This window comes from Nanorana parkeri, unplaced genomic scaffold (assembly GCF_000935625.1).
Source record: "Nanorana parkeri isolate BGI_ZX_2015 unplaced genomic scaffold, ASM93562v1 scaffold659, whole genome shotgun sequence".
Classification (NCBI taxonomy): domain Eukaryota; kingdom Metazoa; phylum Chordata; class Amphibia; order Anura; family Dicroglossidae; genus Nanorana; species Nanorana parkeri.
Genome location: NW_017306927.1, coordinates 121,538 through 136,333, shown reverse-complemented (window position 1 = coordinate 136,333; position 14,796 = coordinate 121,538). Strand labels below are relative to the sequence as shown.

Sequence of the window (14,796 nt, the reverse complement as noted above, 5' to 3'; positions counted from 1 at the left end):
TCCCCCCGCCCCTGAATGCAGGTGTTTTTTCGGTGGTAGATCTCAATGAGCTCGTCATTTGAAAAGTAGACCTCCAGACGAAAAATTGTGGGCGCCCCTGCTCTACAGCTGTGTATTTTTGTGTAGGTTATTTCTTGCCTGGTCAGATTCAGTGAAAAACCAGAGCATCATTCCAAAGATAGCAGGGTAGACCAGTGACGATGTGTAGAATCCAAGCCAGGAGAAGTACATGCCGATCTTCACTCCAAAATACTCACAGATTTCATCTGTAAAAATAAAAGGTATACTATAAAACAACCTACTTAACAGTACACAATGTGTTATGCTGTTAATCACCTCTAAAAGGTTAATGAACTTGAAATACAGGGTGATCAATGAATAGGATTTTTATAGCATTATAAATGCCTTATCTCCTGTCAACGTTCATTACTATTTAGCCTGGTACAATCTCCTTGTTACCTGACAGAACTACCCCTGATATGCAGCAGACATGCACTTCCTCAGATGCCTGTATGAGCCACTTGTAATTTAAAGGAGAACTATGGGGTCAGTGTTTTTACCCATAGTTCTCCTTAGGGTAACGGGAGGACACAAACTAGCACCCTCCCGTTACCCTAAGCTCAGTATACCGCGAGCTACAGCTCGCGGCATACTGAGACGCCGGAGCGGATCTACCTGGACGGCGGGATCCGCCCAGCTGCGTGAGTGACAGCTGGCTCTGCCTATCTAGAGGCAGAGCCAGCTGTACCCGCCCCCTCCCCGTCCGTTCTGCCAGTCAACGCTGGCAGATCGGAGCGGGGAGAGGGGAATCCAGCCCCTCCCCCTGTCACTGCAGAGAGCCGTGACAGGATCGAAAGGTGAGCGAACCCGGTATGTGTTCGCTCACCTCCCGATCTACTGAGCCGACCTGTGACAGTCTCATTGTCACAGGTCGGCTAGAACTATGAGGTGAGTGAAAAGCAATCACCTCATAGTTCTCCTTTAAGTGTAATGTCCAGCCCTAACTGTTTTAGTTTTGGACAGAGTAAGGAATGATTACAAACCCATCTGTTTTTACTGTTATCCGGGACACCATTATTGAGATTTCCCCTCATTTCCCCTGTCCATGTAACAGTTGAGGGGAAATCTGCAATAGGAACAGCAATAAAAAAGGTGACTGTTTTTAGTCTTCCCCTACTCTAACAAAAAAAGAGAAATGATTGTACCAACACCAGAACAGGATGTGAGAGGAAATCTCTCTAACAAAGCCCCACGTAGCAGTAAAAATTTGGCAACGGTTCAACCAATGCTATCCAAAACGAAAAATAAAAAGAAGTTTCACTGAACATACACTTTAAGCAAAACAAATTTTCACAAGATGGATTGATGTCGTCACTATGTTACATATGGTATACATACCTTAAATGACAAGGGCGTTTTAAAACATATCTCCTATAGTGTGGCTTGCAAATATAACCTATTCTCTTTTCTGCTGTTTGGAAACCATCATCATGAGTACCTCCAATCTAAAGTTCCTTCCGTTTCTAGGCAGTCTTCCATACATAAAATCGATCTGGGTACCAAGTGCAACTAACATATCAAATAAGGCATATCAGCATCACTCTGGATGTGTAAAGCTTTTTATAGGTTGTCATGAAATGGTCTCAGCTAAAAGGGACCTGGGCTGAAGCCTGCTTTCTGCATATTTTCTGCTCTGTTTTTATATGTGAACACATGCTTTCTCAAATTTTCACAGAAGATGGGTCCTATATAGATTTAGAGTGACGCTTAACTCAGTAAACCGCTCCGAACTCTCTCCAATGAGATTGTAGTCTACCACGGGAGTGAGCTTGGAGCGGTGGCTACTTTACAACACACACAGGACCAGAGGGAACAAAAGTAGCCCCCCTCCAGAAGGAAGGACAGTGTCAGCAGGAATTCAGAGATGATTTGAGGATCTATAACCGAGTGATATACAAATAAGATACATTTGTGTTAATGGTTAAGGTACTTGAATGCATATTTAACATTTAACTCCTGAGTTTAGTGTCATTTTAAGTGAAATCACAATATAAAGTTCTTGGCACTGAATCAGTCATGAATGTGAAGCAGTATAATATGTTATCAAAAATATGCACTTGTTGGTTCGTTCAGCAATTTCAAAGTGAACTTTTCCAAATCCGAGATCCTGAATGTCTCTTTGGACGACGGGGTTTAAGGCCAACTTCGGGTGAATTTTCCGTTTCGTATTTGCTCCACTTCTGTGATATATCTAGGGGTTCATCTTTCTGCGGACCTAGCCTTACTGTACACCCTCGACTATGATCCCCGGTTTCGGAGAACTACCCTGGATCTGACCACTTATAACCATAAGTCTGTATCCTGGTTGGGTAGGATTCATGCGCTCAAAATGAATGTGATCCCCAGATTCCTTTATGTCTTTCAAGTACTGCCAATTCTCCCTCCCTCTGTTTTCTTCAAAAAATGACAAAAGGTTTTCTCGAAATTTTTTTGGTGCTCGTCACACCCCGTGTGAATTGCAATTTTCTGTATTTGCCCAAACACAGGGGTGGTGCTGGCGCCCCGGACATACACCTTTATTATGCGGCCTCGCTTTTGATTCGCATCACGGATTGAGCTGCCAAACAATGGGTTCAACTTGAAGGGGCGATTGCAGATTCGGACCTATAGGCCATTCCTTGGATCCCTCCTATCTCTCGTGCTCTGCATACTCTACACTTGTGGGATTGCTGGGTCTCCAATTATGAGATTTCCTCCTACGTTGGAACTATGACTCCACTTTTGAACAATCCTGCCTTCCCTCCAGCGATGCGTTGCTCTTCCTTTGGGCGATGGACCAGAGACTCCCACGTACGCTTGGTGGTTGCTACCTGGGACTCTGCCTTGGATTCTTCCGTCGGTGGTATGTGGTTGGTGGATAGACAGTTTCTCTCATTTGTCTCCTCATCCAAACGTTTTGGAAGCGGAGCCTATGGCCTTTGGCTCCCTTCTCTTACGGTCCTCTCCTCCTTCTCGTACCATCTCATTACTTTATTATCTCCTCTTCCTTCTCTCCAGGCCTACCGGCGTATGATACAGGTTAACTGGGAACCCCAATTAGTACTGATCTCATGCTCGCCACTAAGGCCCACGAGAAGAATGTGAAAATCCTGACCAGATTGTACAGATGTCCCTCTATCATTTCTATCCTCAGGTACCAGACTCTTGTTGGCGTTGTCATGCCTTAACGGGACATATGACTTATCAGGTGGAGTTGTCCTCCTATTAAGGAGTTCTGGCAGAGGGTACTGGATATCTATCGCCGAGTGACAGGTTCTGTGATTTTTAATGACCCCAAGATCGTTTTGTTAACAATGGTACCTGGTTGCCTGAAATCAGTGAAAAGAGGCCTCTTGTGGCACTTTCTTACGGCTGCGAGGGCGGTCAATCCTTGTCACTGTTATTTCTACCTTGGCGGAGTGGACTGCGGAAATGGACCGTATTGCGGACCTGGAACGATTGATGGCTGACTAACATGATGCCGAGGACAAATACACTATCACTTGGTCCTTATGGCTTGATTTCCGGTCCTCAATCACGTTCTCGAATGTGATTATCTCCTAGTTTCCCTGGGCTTCCCCCGCTTGTCTGTGGCCTCCTGGGAAATCATTTGTCTCTAACTTTTATGGTCGCTTTCTATGTTGGCCTTTTTATGTCTTCTATTACCTTCTCTTTATGGTCATGCTATGTTTTTCTACTCTTCTTCCACTCTCCTCCATTTGAAATATTTCCTCTCACCTATTTCTCTTTTGGTTTATCCATTTCTTTTCTGGTCTTATTTGCTTGTCCTTTCTTCCTTTTCTCTGCTATCTTTATTTCCTGTCTGATATTCTTGCTTTTGTTTTATTGTCGATTTTCTTCTACAAGTTTTTCTACCCACAGTAGTCTTTAGTACAGGCTTGCTTGCCCCGCATTAGGTACAGTATCTTTTGGACGCTACCATCTGGGGGGATGGATTTCCGAGTCACCCAGGTAGAAGTACCCACTGCTGTATACACAATTTGTACCCACTTTACTATGTATATAAGCCACGTGGCTTGGCAATCTGCTGACGCATGTTGAGTTCCACGACTTGTGGTTTTCTATGCATTTTCAATGGTGCTGTACAGTGGCTGTATTCTTTGATATGTTATAGTTTTACCTGTATGTTTAAAAAAAATCTTTAATAAAACTTATTGAACGAAAAATATGCACTTGTCCTTAAAAGAAACCAAAAGCTTGCAATGGTAATTTCCTGTTTTACTATTTTGCACTGTATTTAGAATTATATAACCGAGTGTCACATTACTAGAATTCCATTTATTTCTAACATGCAGTTAGTATTTGTAAACAAAACATTTCTTTGTACAAGGAATAGGGCCAACTTTGTTATGTATAAGGGGCACGCAAACTGAATACATTAAATATGCTGCATTTATTACAAAGGGAGCTTGTTTATGATATGATTCTTTCTTAGCCAGCGGTCTTTTTTTTTTTGCATGTTATGTTCTTTTTGTGCGGTTGTTCCCTCTAAAGAAGTATACAGTGTATTTCAATGTAGTGACATCAAATGACCACCCAATATAAAAGTCATCACTACTTGCCAAGATGATACATTAAACTGGATAATTTAAATAGAACTACAGGCAAACGCCTAAATACAGCAGTCAATCCCAATATTCACATAGTCCTGCCAGATTGTACAGTCAGACCGGTGAACTCACTTTTGCAGTAATGCAATAAAGCTTGGTCATCTTCCTTCCCACTGCATGAAATTGGGCAGTGAAGTGGATTGATAAGGTAACCAATGTTCCCACTTTATCAGCATGTTCTTCATCAGAACATGTGCAATGGAAACGACACGTAGTTGGTTCTTAGCACGGCCCCTCTCTGTCCCAGTCTGATGTGGGGTGCTAGAAGCCCAATACCAAATCAGATTCATGTACTTACGATAGCTGCATTTAAAAAAACATTAAATTAAATTTTGAACCTATACATAACCGCATTAATTGGTGAATTCATATTTTTGCCTGAAGTTTACATTTAACAATACTCATGTACTGCATCTGTATACACAATAGACCCGACACCCCAGAATTTGACTATAGTCCATGTTAATGCATTTCACTCTAGAAAGAGTTTACTCTTAAGCTCTACAATTTACTAAACTACCAAAGCTGTTTCTGCAACAAATCACGTCAGCATATGGAACCTGGTTGGGTGGGAGAAGTTATTCTCCAGAATAATTTATTATTCTTATATTTCAATTCTCTCAGCCATTCAACTGTTCACATACTTCATACTTGGTACCGCAACCTGCCCTTTCAGAGTGTCCCTGAAATAAGCCATTAAACCTGGATCTTTTTAGTATGTCCTACTCACTATACACCTACATCACTATAGAGGTGCATTATTTTATACATCATACAGCGGTTGAACATAACTTGGTTTCAATTTTAAAAACTGACAAATGAACACAGGTACAAACAAAATTATAATAACATGCTCTAAATTGCTGCAAGATGCATAGAAGTTGGCTTGTAGTATTTATAATCCTTCCAGGGAGTACTTCATTTGAAACCATATCTGCCAAACCAACCCAATATCTAAGCCAGTCTAGATAGCTTGCAAAGTTGACGACATTATTCCTCTAATTTGGTACTAGCCTAAACTCATTGGTCCCAAGACTTTTGATCACTACAGTAAAGTCATTTCCTACTGAAAGCACATTTACCCTTTACCCCAGGTATCTTCTTAAAAGAAACATAAGGTACTTTATTACCCAGGGGTTGTCTCTCACATACTGCCTGGACCCAGGATTTCATAAGCCGACTCAGGATCTTCTGTTCATGAACGGGAAACACCTGCTGGATAACTCCACGGGCTGCTAGTTCAGGGACTGTGGAATAAAGTTGAGATGCATTGAAGCTGTCGGTCAAAACGTATCAGAAACAGGTGGGGGGGGGGTCTATGAAAAATGTGCAACAACAACATCATAAACTACTGGGCATACAGGAGTATGTTTCTTTAGCAATACAAGATTCAATATTTGAATGTTTCACAAACACAATATTTCCCTTCTAACTGAAATGCTCAGTATACCGCGAGCTACAGCTCGCGGCATACTGAGACGCCGGAGCGGATCTACCTGGACGGCGGGATCCGCCCAGCTGCGTGAGTGACAGCTGGCTCTGCCTATCTAGAGGCAGAGCCAGCTGTACCCGCCCCCTCCCCGTCCGTTCTGCCAGTCAACGCTGGCAGATCGGAGCGGGGAGAGGGGAATCCAGCCCCTCCCCCTGTCACTGCAGAGAGCCGTGACAGGATCGAAAGGTGAGCGAACCCGGTATGTGTTCGCTCACCTCCCGATCTACTGAGCCGACCTGTGACAGTCTCATTGTCACAGGTCGGCTAGAACTATGAGGTGAGTGAAAAGCAATCACCTCATAGTTCTCCTTTAAGTGTAATGTCCAGCCCTAACTGTTTTAGTTTTGGACAGAGTAAGGAATGATTACAAACCCATCTGTTTTTACTGTTATCCGGGACACCATTATTGAGATTTCCCCTCATTTCCCCTGTCCATGTAACAGTTGAGGGGAAATCTGCAATAGGAACAGCAATAAAAAAGGTGACTGTTTTTAGTCTTCCCCTACTCTAACAAAAAAAGAGAAATGATTGTACCAACACCAGAACAGGATGTGAGAGGAAATCTCTCTAACAAAGCCCCACGTAGCAGTAAAAATTTGGCAACGGTTCAACCAATGCTATCCAAAACGAAAAATAAAAAGAAGTTTCACTGAACATACACTTTAAGCAAAACAAATTTTCACAAGATGGATTGATGTCGTCACTATGTTACATATGGTATACATACCTTAAATGACAAGGGCGTTTTAAAACATATCTCCTATAGTGTGGCTTGCAAATATAACCTATTCTCTTTTCTGCTGTTTGGAAACCATCATCATGAGTACCTCCAATCTAAAGTTCCTTCCGTTTCTAGGCAGTCTTCCATACATAAAATCGATCTGGGTACCAAGTGCAACTAACATATCAAATAAGGCATATCAGCATCACTCTGGATGTGTAAAGCTTTTTATAGGTTGTCATGAAATGGTCTCAGCTAAAAGGGACCTGGGCTGAAGCCTGCTTTCTGCATATTTTCTGCTCTGTTTTTATATGTGAACACATGCTTTCTCAAATTTTCACAGAAGATGGGTCCTATATAGATTTAGAGTGACGCTTAACTCAGTAAACCGCTCCGAACTCTCTCCAATGAGATTGTAGTCTACCACGGGAGTGAGCTTGGAGCGGTGGCTACTTTACAACACACACAGGACCAGAGGGAACAAAAGTAGCCCCCCTCCAGAAGGAAGGACAGTGTCAGCAGGAATTCAGAGATGATTTGAGGATCTATAACCGAGTGATATACAAATAAGATACATTTGTGTTAATGGTTAAGGTACTTGAATGCATATTTAACATTTAACTCCTGAGTTTAGTGTCATTTTAAGTGAAATCACAATATAAAGTTCTTGGCACTGAATCAGTCATGAATGTGAAGCAGTATAATATGTTATCAAAAATATGCACTTGTTGGTTCGTTCAGCAATTTCAAAGTGAACTTTTCCAAATCCGAGATCCTGAATGTCTCTTTGGACGACGGGGTTTAAGGCCAACTTCGGGTGAATTTTCCGTTTCGTATTTGCTCCACTTCTGTGATATATCTAGGGGTTCATCTTTCTGCGGACCTAGCCTTACTGTACACCCTCGACTATGATCCCCGGTTTCGGAGAACTACCCTGGATCTGACCACTTATAACCATAAGTCTGTATCCTGGTTGGGTAGGATTCATGCGCTCAAAATGAATGTGATCCCCAGATTCCTTTATGTCTTTCAAGTACTGCCAATTCTCCCTCCCTCTGTTTTCTTCAAAAAATGACAAAAGGTTTTCTCGAAATTTTTTTGGTGCTCGTCACACCCCGTGTGAATTGCAATTTTCTGTATTTGCCCAAACACAGGGGTGGTGCTGGCGCCCCGGACATACACCTTTATTATGCGGCCTCGCTTTTGATTCGCATCACGGATTGAGCTGCCAAACAATGGGTTCAACTTGAAGGGGCGATTGCAGATTCGGACCTATAGGCCATTCCTTGGATCCCTCCTATCTCTCGTGCTCTGCATACTCTACACTTGTGGGATTGCTGGGTCTCCAATTATGAGATTTCCTCCTACGTTGGAACTATGACTCCACTTTTGAACAATCCTGCCTTCCCTCCAGCGATGCGTTGCTCTTCCTTTGGGCGATGGACCAGAGACTCCCACGTACGCTTGGTGGTTGCTACCTGGGACTCTGCCTTGGATTCTTCCGTCGGTGGTATGTGGTTGGTGGATAGACAGTTTCTCTCATTTGTCTCCTCATCCAAACGTTTTGGAAGCGGAGCCTATGGCCTTTGGCTCCCTTCTCTTACGGTCCTCTCCTCCTTCTCGTACCATCTCATTACTTTATTATCTCCTCTTCCTTCTCTCCAGGCCTACCGGCGTATGATACAGGTTAACTGGGAACCCCAATTAGTACTGATCTCATGCTCGCCACTAAGGCCCACGAGAAGAATGTGAAAATCCTGACCAGATTGTACAGATGTCCCTCTATCATTTCTATCCTCAGGTACCAGACTCTTGTTGGCGTTGTCATGCCTTAACGGGACATATGACTTATCAGGTGGAGTTGTCCTCCTATTAAGGAGTTCTGGCAGAGGGTACTGGATATCTATCGCCGAGTGACAGGTTCTGTGATTTTTAATGACCCCAAGATCGTTTTGTTAACAATGGTACCTGGTTGCCTGAAATCAGTGAAAAGAGGCCTCTTGTGGCACTTTCTTACGGCTGCGAGGGCGGTCAATCCTTGTCACTGTTATTTCTACCTTGGCGGAGTGGACTGCGGAAATGGACCGTATTGCGGACCTGGAACGATTGATGGCTGACTAACATGATGCCGAGGACAAATACACTATCACTTGGTCCTTATGGCTTGATTTCCGGTCCTCAATCACGTTCTCGAATGTGATTATCTCCTAGTTTCCCTGGGCTTCCCCCGCTTGTCTGTGGCCTCCTGGGAAATCATTTGTCTCTAACTTTTATGGTCGCTTTCTATGTTGGCCTTTTTATGTCTTCTATTACCTTCTCTTTATGGTCATGCTATGTTTTTCTACTCTTCTTCCACTCTCCTCCATTTGAAATATTTCCTCTCACCTATTTCTCTTTTGGTTTATCCATTTCTTTTCTGGTCTTATTTGCTTGTCCTTTCTTCCTTTTCTCTGCTATCTTTATTTCCTGTCTGATATTCTTGCTTTTGTTTTATTGTCGATTTTCTTCTACAAGTTTTTCTACCCACAGTAGTCTTTAGTACAGGCTTGCTTGCCCCGCATTAGGTACAGTATCTTTTGGACGCTACCATCTGGGGGGATGGATTTCCGAGTCACCCAGGTAGAAGTACCCACTGCTGTATACACAATTTGTACCCACTTTACTATGTATATAAGCCACGTGGCTTGGCAATCTGCTGACGCATGTTGAGTTCCACGACTTGTGGTTTTCTATGCATTTTCAATGGTGCTGTACAGTGGCTGTATTCTTTGATATGTTATAGTTTTACCTGTATGTTTAAAAAAAATCTTTAATAAAACTTATTGAACGAAAAATATGCACTTGTCCTTAAAAGAAACCAAAAGCTTGCAATGGTAATTTCCTGTTTTACTATTTTGCACTGTATTTAGAATTATATAACCGAGTGTCACATTACTAGAATTCCATTTATTTCTAACATGCAGTTAGTATTTGTAAACAAAACATTTCTTTGTACAAGGAATAGGGCCAACTTTGTTATGTATAAGGGGCACGCAAACTGAATACATTAAATATGCTGCATTTATTACAAAGGGAGCTTGTTTATGATATGATTCTTTCTTAGCCAGCGGTCTTTTTTTTTTTGCATGTTATGTTCTTTTTGTGCGGTTGTTCCCTCTAAAGAAGTATACAGTGTATTTCAATGTAGTGACATCAAATGACCACCCAATATAAAAGTCATCACTACTTGCCAAGATGATACATTAAACTGGATAATTTAAATAGAACTACAGGCAAACGCCTAAATACAGCAGTCAATCCCAATATTCACATAGTCCTGCCAGATTGTACAGTCAGACCGGTGAACTCACTTTTGCAGTAATGCAATAAAGCTTGGTCATCTTCCTTCCCACTGCATGAAATTGGGCAGTGAAGTGGATTGATAAGGTAACCAATGTTCCCACTTTATCAGCATGTTCTTCATCAGAACATGTGCAATGGAAACGACACGTAGTTGGTTCTTAGCACGGCCCCTCTCTGTCCCAGTCTGATGTGGGGTGCTAGAAGCCCAATACCAAATCAGATTCATGTACTTACGATAGCTGCATTTAAAAAAACATTAAATTAAATTTTGAACCTATACATAACCGCATTAATTGGTGAATTCATATTTTTGCCTGAAGTTTACATTTAACAATACTCATGTACTGCATCTGTATACACAATAGACCCGACACCCCAGAATTTGACTATAGTCCATGTTAATGCATTTCACTCTAGAAAGAGTTTACTCTTAAGCTCTACAATTTACTAAACTACCAAAGCTGTTTCTGCAACAAATCACGTCAGCATATGGAACCTGGTTGGGTGGGAGAAGTTATTCTCCAGAATAATTTATTATTCTTATATTTCAATTCTCTCAGCCATTCAACTGTTCACATACTTCATACTTGGTACCGCAACCTGCCCTTTCAGAGTGTCCCTGAAATAAGCCATTAAACCTGGATCTTTTTAGTATGTCCTACTCACTATACACCTACATCACTATAGAGGTGCATTATTTTATACATCATACAGCGGTTGAACATAACTTGGTTTCAATTTTAAAAACTGACAAATGAACACAGGTACAAACAAAATTATAATAACATGCTCTAAATTGCTGCAAGATGCATAGAAGTTGGCTTGTAGTATTTATAATCCTTCCAGGGAGTACTTCATTTGAAACCATATCTGCCAAACCAACCCAATATCTAAGCCAGTCTAGATAGCTTGCAAAGTTGACGACATTATTCCTCTAATTTGGTACTAGCCTAAACTCATTGGTCCCAAGACTTTTGATCACTACAGTAAAGTCATTTCCTACTGAAAGCACATTTACCCTTTACCCCAGGTATCTTCTTAAAAGAAACATAAGGTACTTTATTACCCAGGGGTTGTCTCTCACATACTGCCTGGACCCAGGATTTCATAAGCCGACTCAGGATCTTCTGTTCATGAACGGGAAACACCTGCTGGATAACTCCACGGGCTGCTAGTTCAGGGACTGTGGAATAAAGTTGAGATGCATTGAAGCTGTCGGTCAAAACGTATCAGAAACAGGTGGGGGGGGGGTCTATGAAAAATGTGCAACAACAACATCATAAACTACTGGGCATACAGGAGTATGTTTCTTTAGCAATACAAGATTCAATATTTGAATGTTTCACAAACACAATATTTCCCTTCTAACTGAAAGAACTACTTCTTTTGCAAACAAAAGTAAAAATTCCTCTGGTCTATAAGAGGTGTGCAAGTGAAAGAGACTGTTAACTGCCCATAGTAACCAATTAGCTTTCATCTTTCATTTCTGAAGCTTAACTGAAGAATTTGAAGATAGAAAACGTAATCTGATCGGATTGGTTACCATGCGCAACTGCTCCAGATTCTGTCTGCTCGAGTTTTGAGGATTTTCCCCACTGTAACCCCCCTCCTTCCCCGACTTATTTACACTTACCTTACCAGTAATCCCCTGCCTCTCCTTTCTCCTTCACAGGCGTCCACAATACCTGGATGCTGGAATCACTCTCACCTCACTAGAACTGAATGTAAGGGTAGTTTGCAGCACATGGGAGAAACCTTTTTTTTTTTTTATGCAAGGATAAGTTACACTTTAAGGAAGAATGTATCTTGTGCTTGTAGCTTTTAGACAGCTTTTAGAATGTATTTTGTGCTTGCAGCTTTTAGAATGTATCTTGTGCTTGTAGCATTTAGACAGTGATCTGCCTGACCATCAAATGCTCTCCTGAAGAGGAGTCCTCCTGGGAAGCAAGCAAGATGTAATGCTGCAGTGTCACATTGAACAAATGCTGCAACCAATATACCTCTTGCTGCTTTGGAACATAAAGTGAAGCTACAATTTTCTACTGCCTGAGCCATTTAGCTCAAAATACAAGCTCATCAGGTGCCTTCTATTCATGTCCATGTGTATGGGGGCTTAATCTTTTCCTTATTACTACGCAGAATTATCCTGTTCCCATTGAGAAGATTTCCCCTCACTTCCTGTCCTGGCAGTCACCTGTCCCAAGGAACAAAAACAGTGGGCACACAAACACTAATAAAATCCAACATAAATTGTAAACCTACCAGTCTATTAAAAAACATGAACAATTGTAACTCCAATATTATGAAATACACCTCTCTACACAAACATCTTCTAGTGAAATGAAAATCATTTAAGTATGTGCAATATACAGTACTTTGTAAAGCACAATTTTAAAAAGAATACTTTCTACAAATGCCTCATAAGATGACTCCACACATTTTACAGTTTTTTTTAATGCTCCTGTTTAATGATGATTGCTATGGAGTACTCACTGATTGGCTGCCCTTCTAGGAAGTGTATGTTGTGCAGAGATTCCCCATGTTTAGCTCTGAGATTTTCCATCCAGTACCTGATGATGCTCTGACGTTCCTATAAAAAAAGGAGGATGACAGATCGCAGGTGATTTGTGGCATACCTAAAAAAACACTCACTATGCAGCAAGGACTGAAAATGAATTTTCATACATGCCAGGAAAAACAGGATGTGAAAAGAACAAATTTGTTTCATGCTGGTCATACACAAACATGTTGTCATTGAGTGGAGGGATAGAAGCTATTCACATCATGCACACAAATGTCGTTCATTGATCAATTTGCATGACTGACTGTCCAGGATTCAGGCGTTACAATTTGTAGGTAAATGTCTTTATACCCATCATGATCAGGGCTAGCTTTGCTGATTAGTGTAAAGCTTTCTACAGCATATTATCTATGCTACCACTAATGAGCGTTCAAATTATTACATATGCATATGCATGCTGAGATCAATCCCCTCTGCTTGACCTACCGAGGCCAACATTGAGTTCATTATAGCTCAAAAGAAGCAGGCTCCTGCAATAAGCTCTAGACAAGGGAAGCAGGATCTGTGGCAGACGCCATTATTCCCCATGTGTCAGGCTTCCACAGAACCATCCAATTTCCAACTTTAGCTTGGAGCAGGAAGCTCTGTTAAAAAGGTAGAGAACACACGATGTAGGAAACTCTGTGCTGGCCACAGGCAGCAGACCAATCATGTCTAAAGGATACAAGTTTCTGGTTCTACATAATGATATGCTTCAGAGTCCAGGAAGTGTGCAGGTGGAGAAGATGGGGAGTGTTGCATTAACAATTCTAATGAAAAGGGCTGGATTGACAAGGTTGAAAATGCAATAGGAATCTCCTTATTGTTGCTATGAAGAAAAGTAATGCCCCATATGTGTCTGTTTTAGCAAACTAGCAAAATGTTTTAGACTAGCAAAAGTGTACCCTTTTCAGAAGGGGCAAGGTAGAGGATTGGGGTTATTGGGGTGTTGGCAGGTGTGTTGGTGAGAGTATGGGGGTTAGGTTAGTGACAATGGGGGGGAGCATCCAAGCACAGTTGTGGGGGTCCAGGCAAAGTGGTGGCAGAGGGTTCAGCTTGTAGATGAGGTGGTAAGAAAAGGGGGGAGGGGATAGAGGTCAGGTGCTTTGCTGAGGTGTGTTGGCACAGTACAGCAGTGGGGGCATGTGTGGTATTTATTCACCAGGCACACTGGTGAGAGATGGTTGCAGATGCAGTGTTGAAGCCAGGGGGTCTGGGGTTGGGATGGTGTGTGTGCAGACACAAAGGTGAAAGAGGGAGTGCTGCTCAAGCAGGGGCGGATCCAGAGTCTAGTCTCGGGAGGGGCACCGCCAAAAAATAAGCCCCTCCCCCCCATTTGGCTCTTCCACTGCTACTGTGCCACCCCTTTCCTCTCTCACCGCCTATGTGTCCACTGCCCCCCCAGCTCTCCCCCCGGTGTAGAATGCACTCCCCTGGCTTCTCCTTCTGGAATCTTGCTGCCGCTGTCACCTTGGGCGGTCTGTACTCACACAAATTAGGCAGCTGCAAAGCCCCGGCATGGGCTGAGACGGCCGCCTAATTTGCTTAACTACAGTGCAGCCTCTGCTTTGGGTCCTGATTGCTCGGTGCGGCCGGCCGGGCCCAGGGCGGAGGGTGGGAGCGGTAATAATAAACGCAGAGTGTGGAGGTGAGTAATGTGATGCAGTGCGGAGGTGAGTAATGTGATGCAGTGCAGAGGTGAGTAATGTGATGCAGTGCAGAGGTGAGTAATGTGATGCAGTGCAGAGGTGAGTAATGTGATGCAGTGCAGAGGTGAGTAATGTGATGCAGTGCAGAGGTGAGTAATGTGATGCAGTGCAGAGGTGAGTAATGTGATGCAGTGCAGAGGTGAGTAATGTGATGCAGTGCAGAGGTGAGTAATGTGATGCAGTGCAGAGGTGAGTAATGTGATGCAGTGCAGAGGTGAGTAATGTGATGCAGTGCAGAGGTGAGTAATGTGATGCAGTGCAGAGGTGAGTAATGTGATGCAGTGCAGAGGTGAGTAATGTGA

At 42.6% G+C, this 14,796-nt stretch overlaps 1 protein-coding gene across 1 annotated transcript in view; it reads right to left on the bottom strand.

Annotated features, from left to right (window-relative positions):
* Window positions 1-14,796, bottom strand: part of ANO8 (anoctamin 8) — a 94,381-nt gene that overhangs the window by 31,361 nt on the left and 48,224 nt on the right. The window contains exons 5-7 of the mRNA XM_018563363.1: window positions 12,719-12,815; window positions 11,292-11,408; window positions 139-266 (exon numbers count right to left, since the gene is read on the bottom strand). Coding sequence (XP_018418865.1) covers window positions 139-266; window positions 11,292-11,408; window positions 12,719-12,815 — 342 coding nt within the window. The remainder of the gene's footprint in view (window positions 1-138; window positions 267-11,291; window positions 11,409-12,718; window positions 12,816-14,796) is intronic.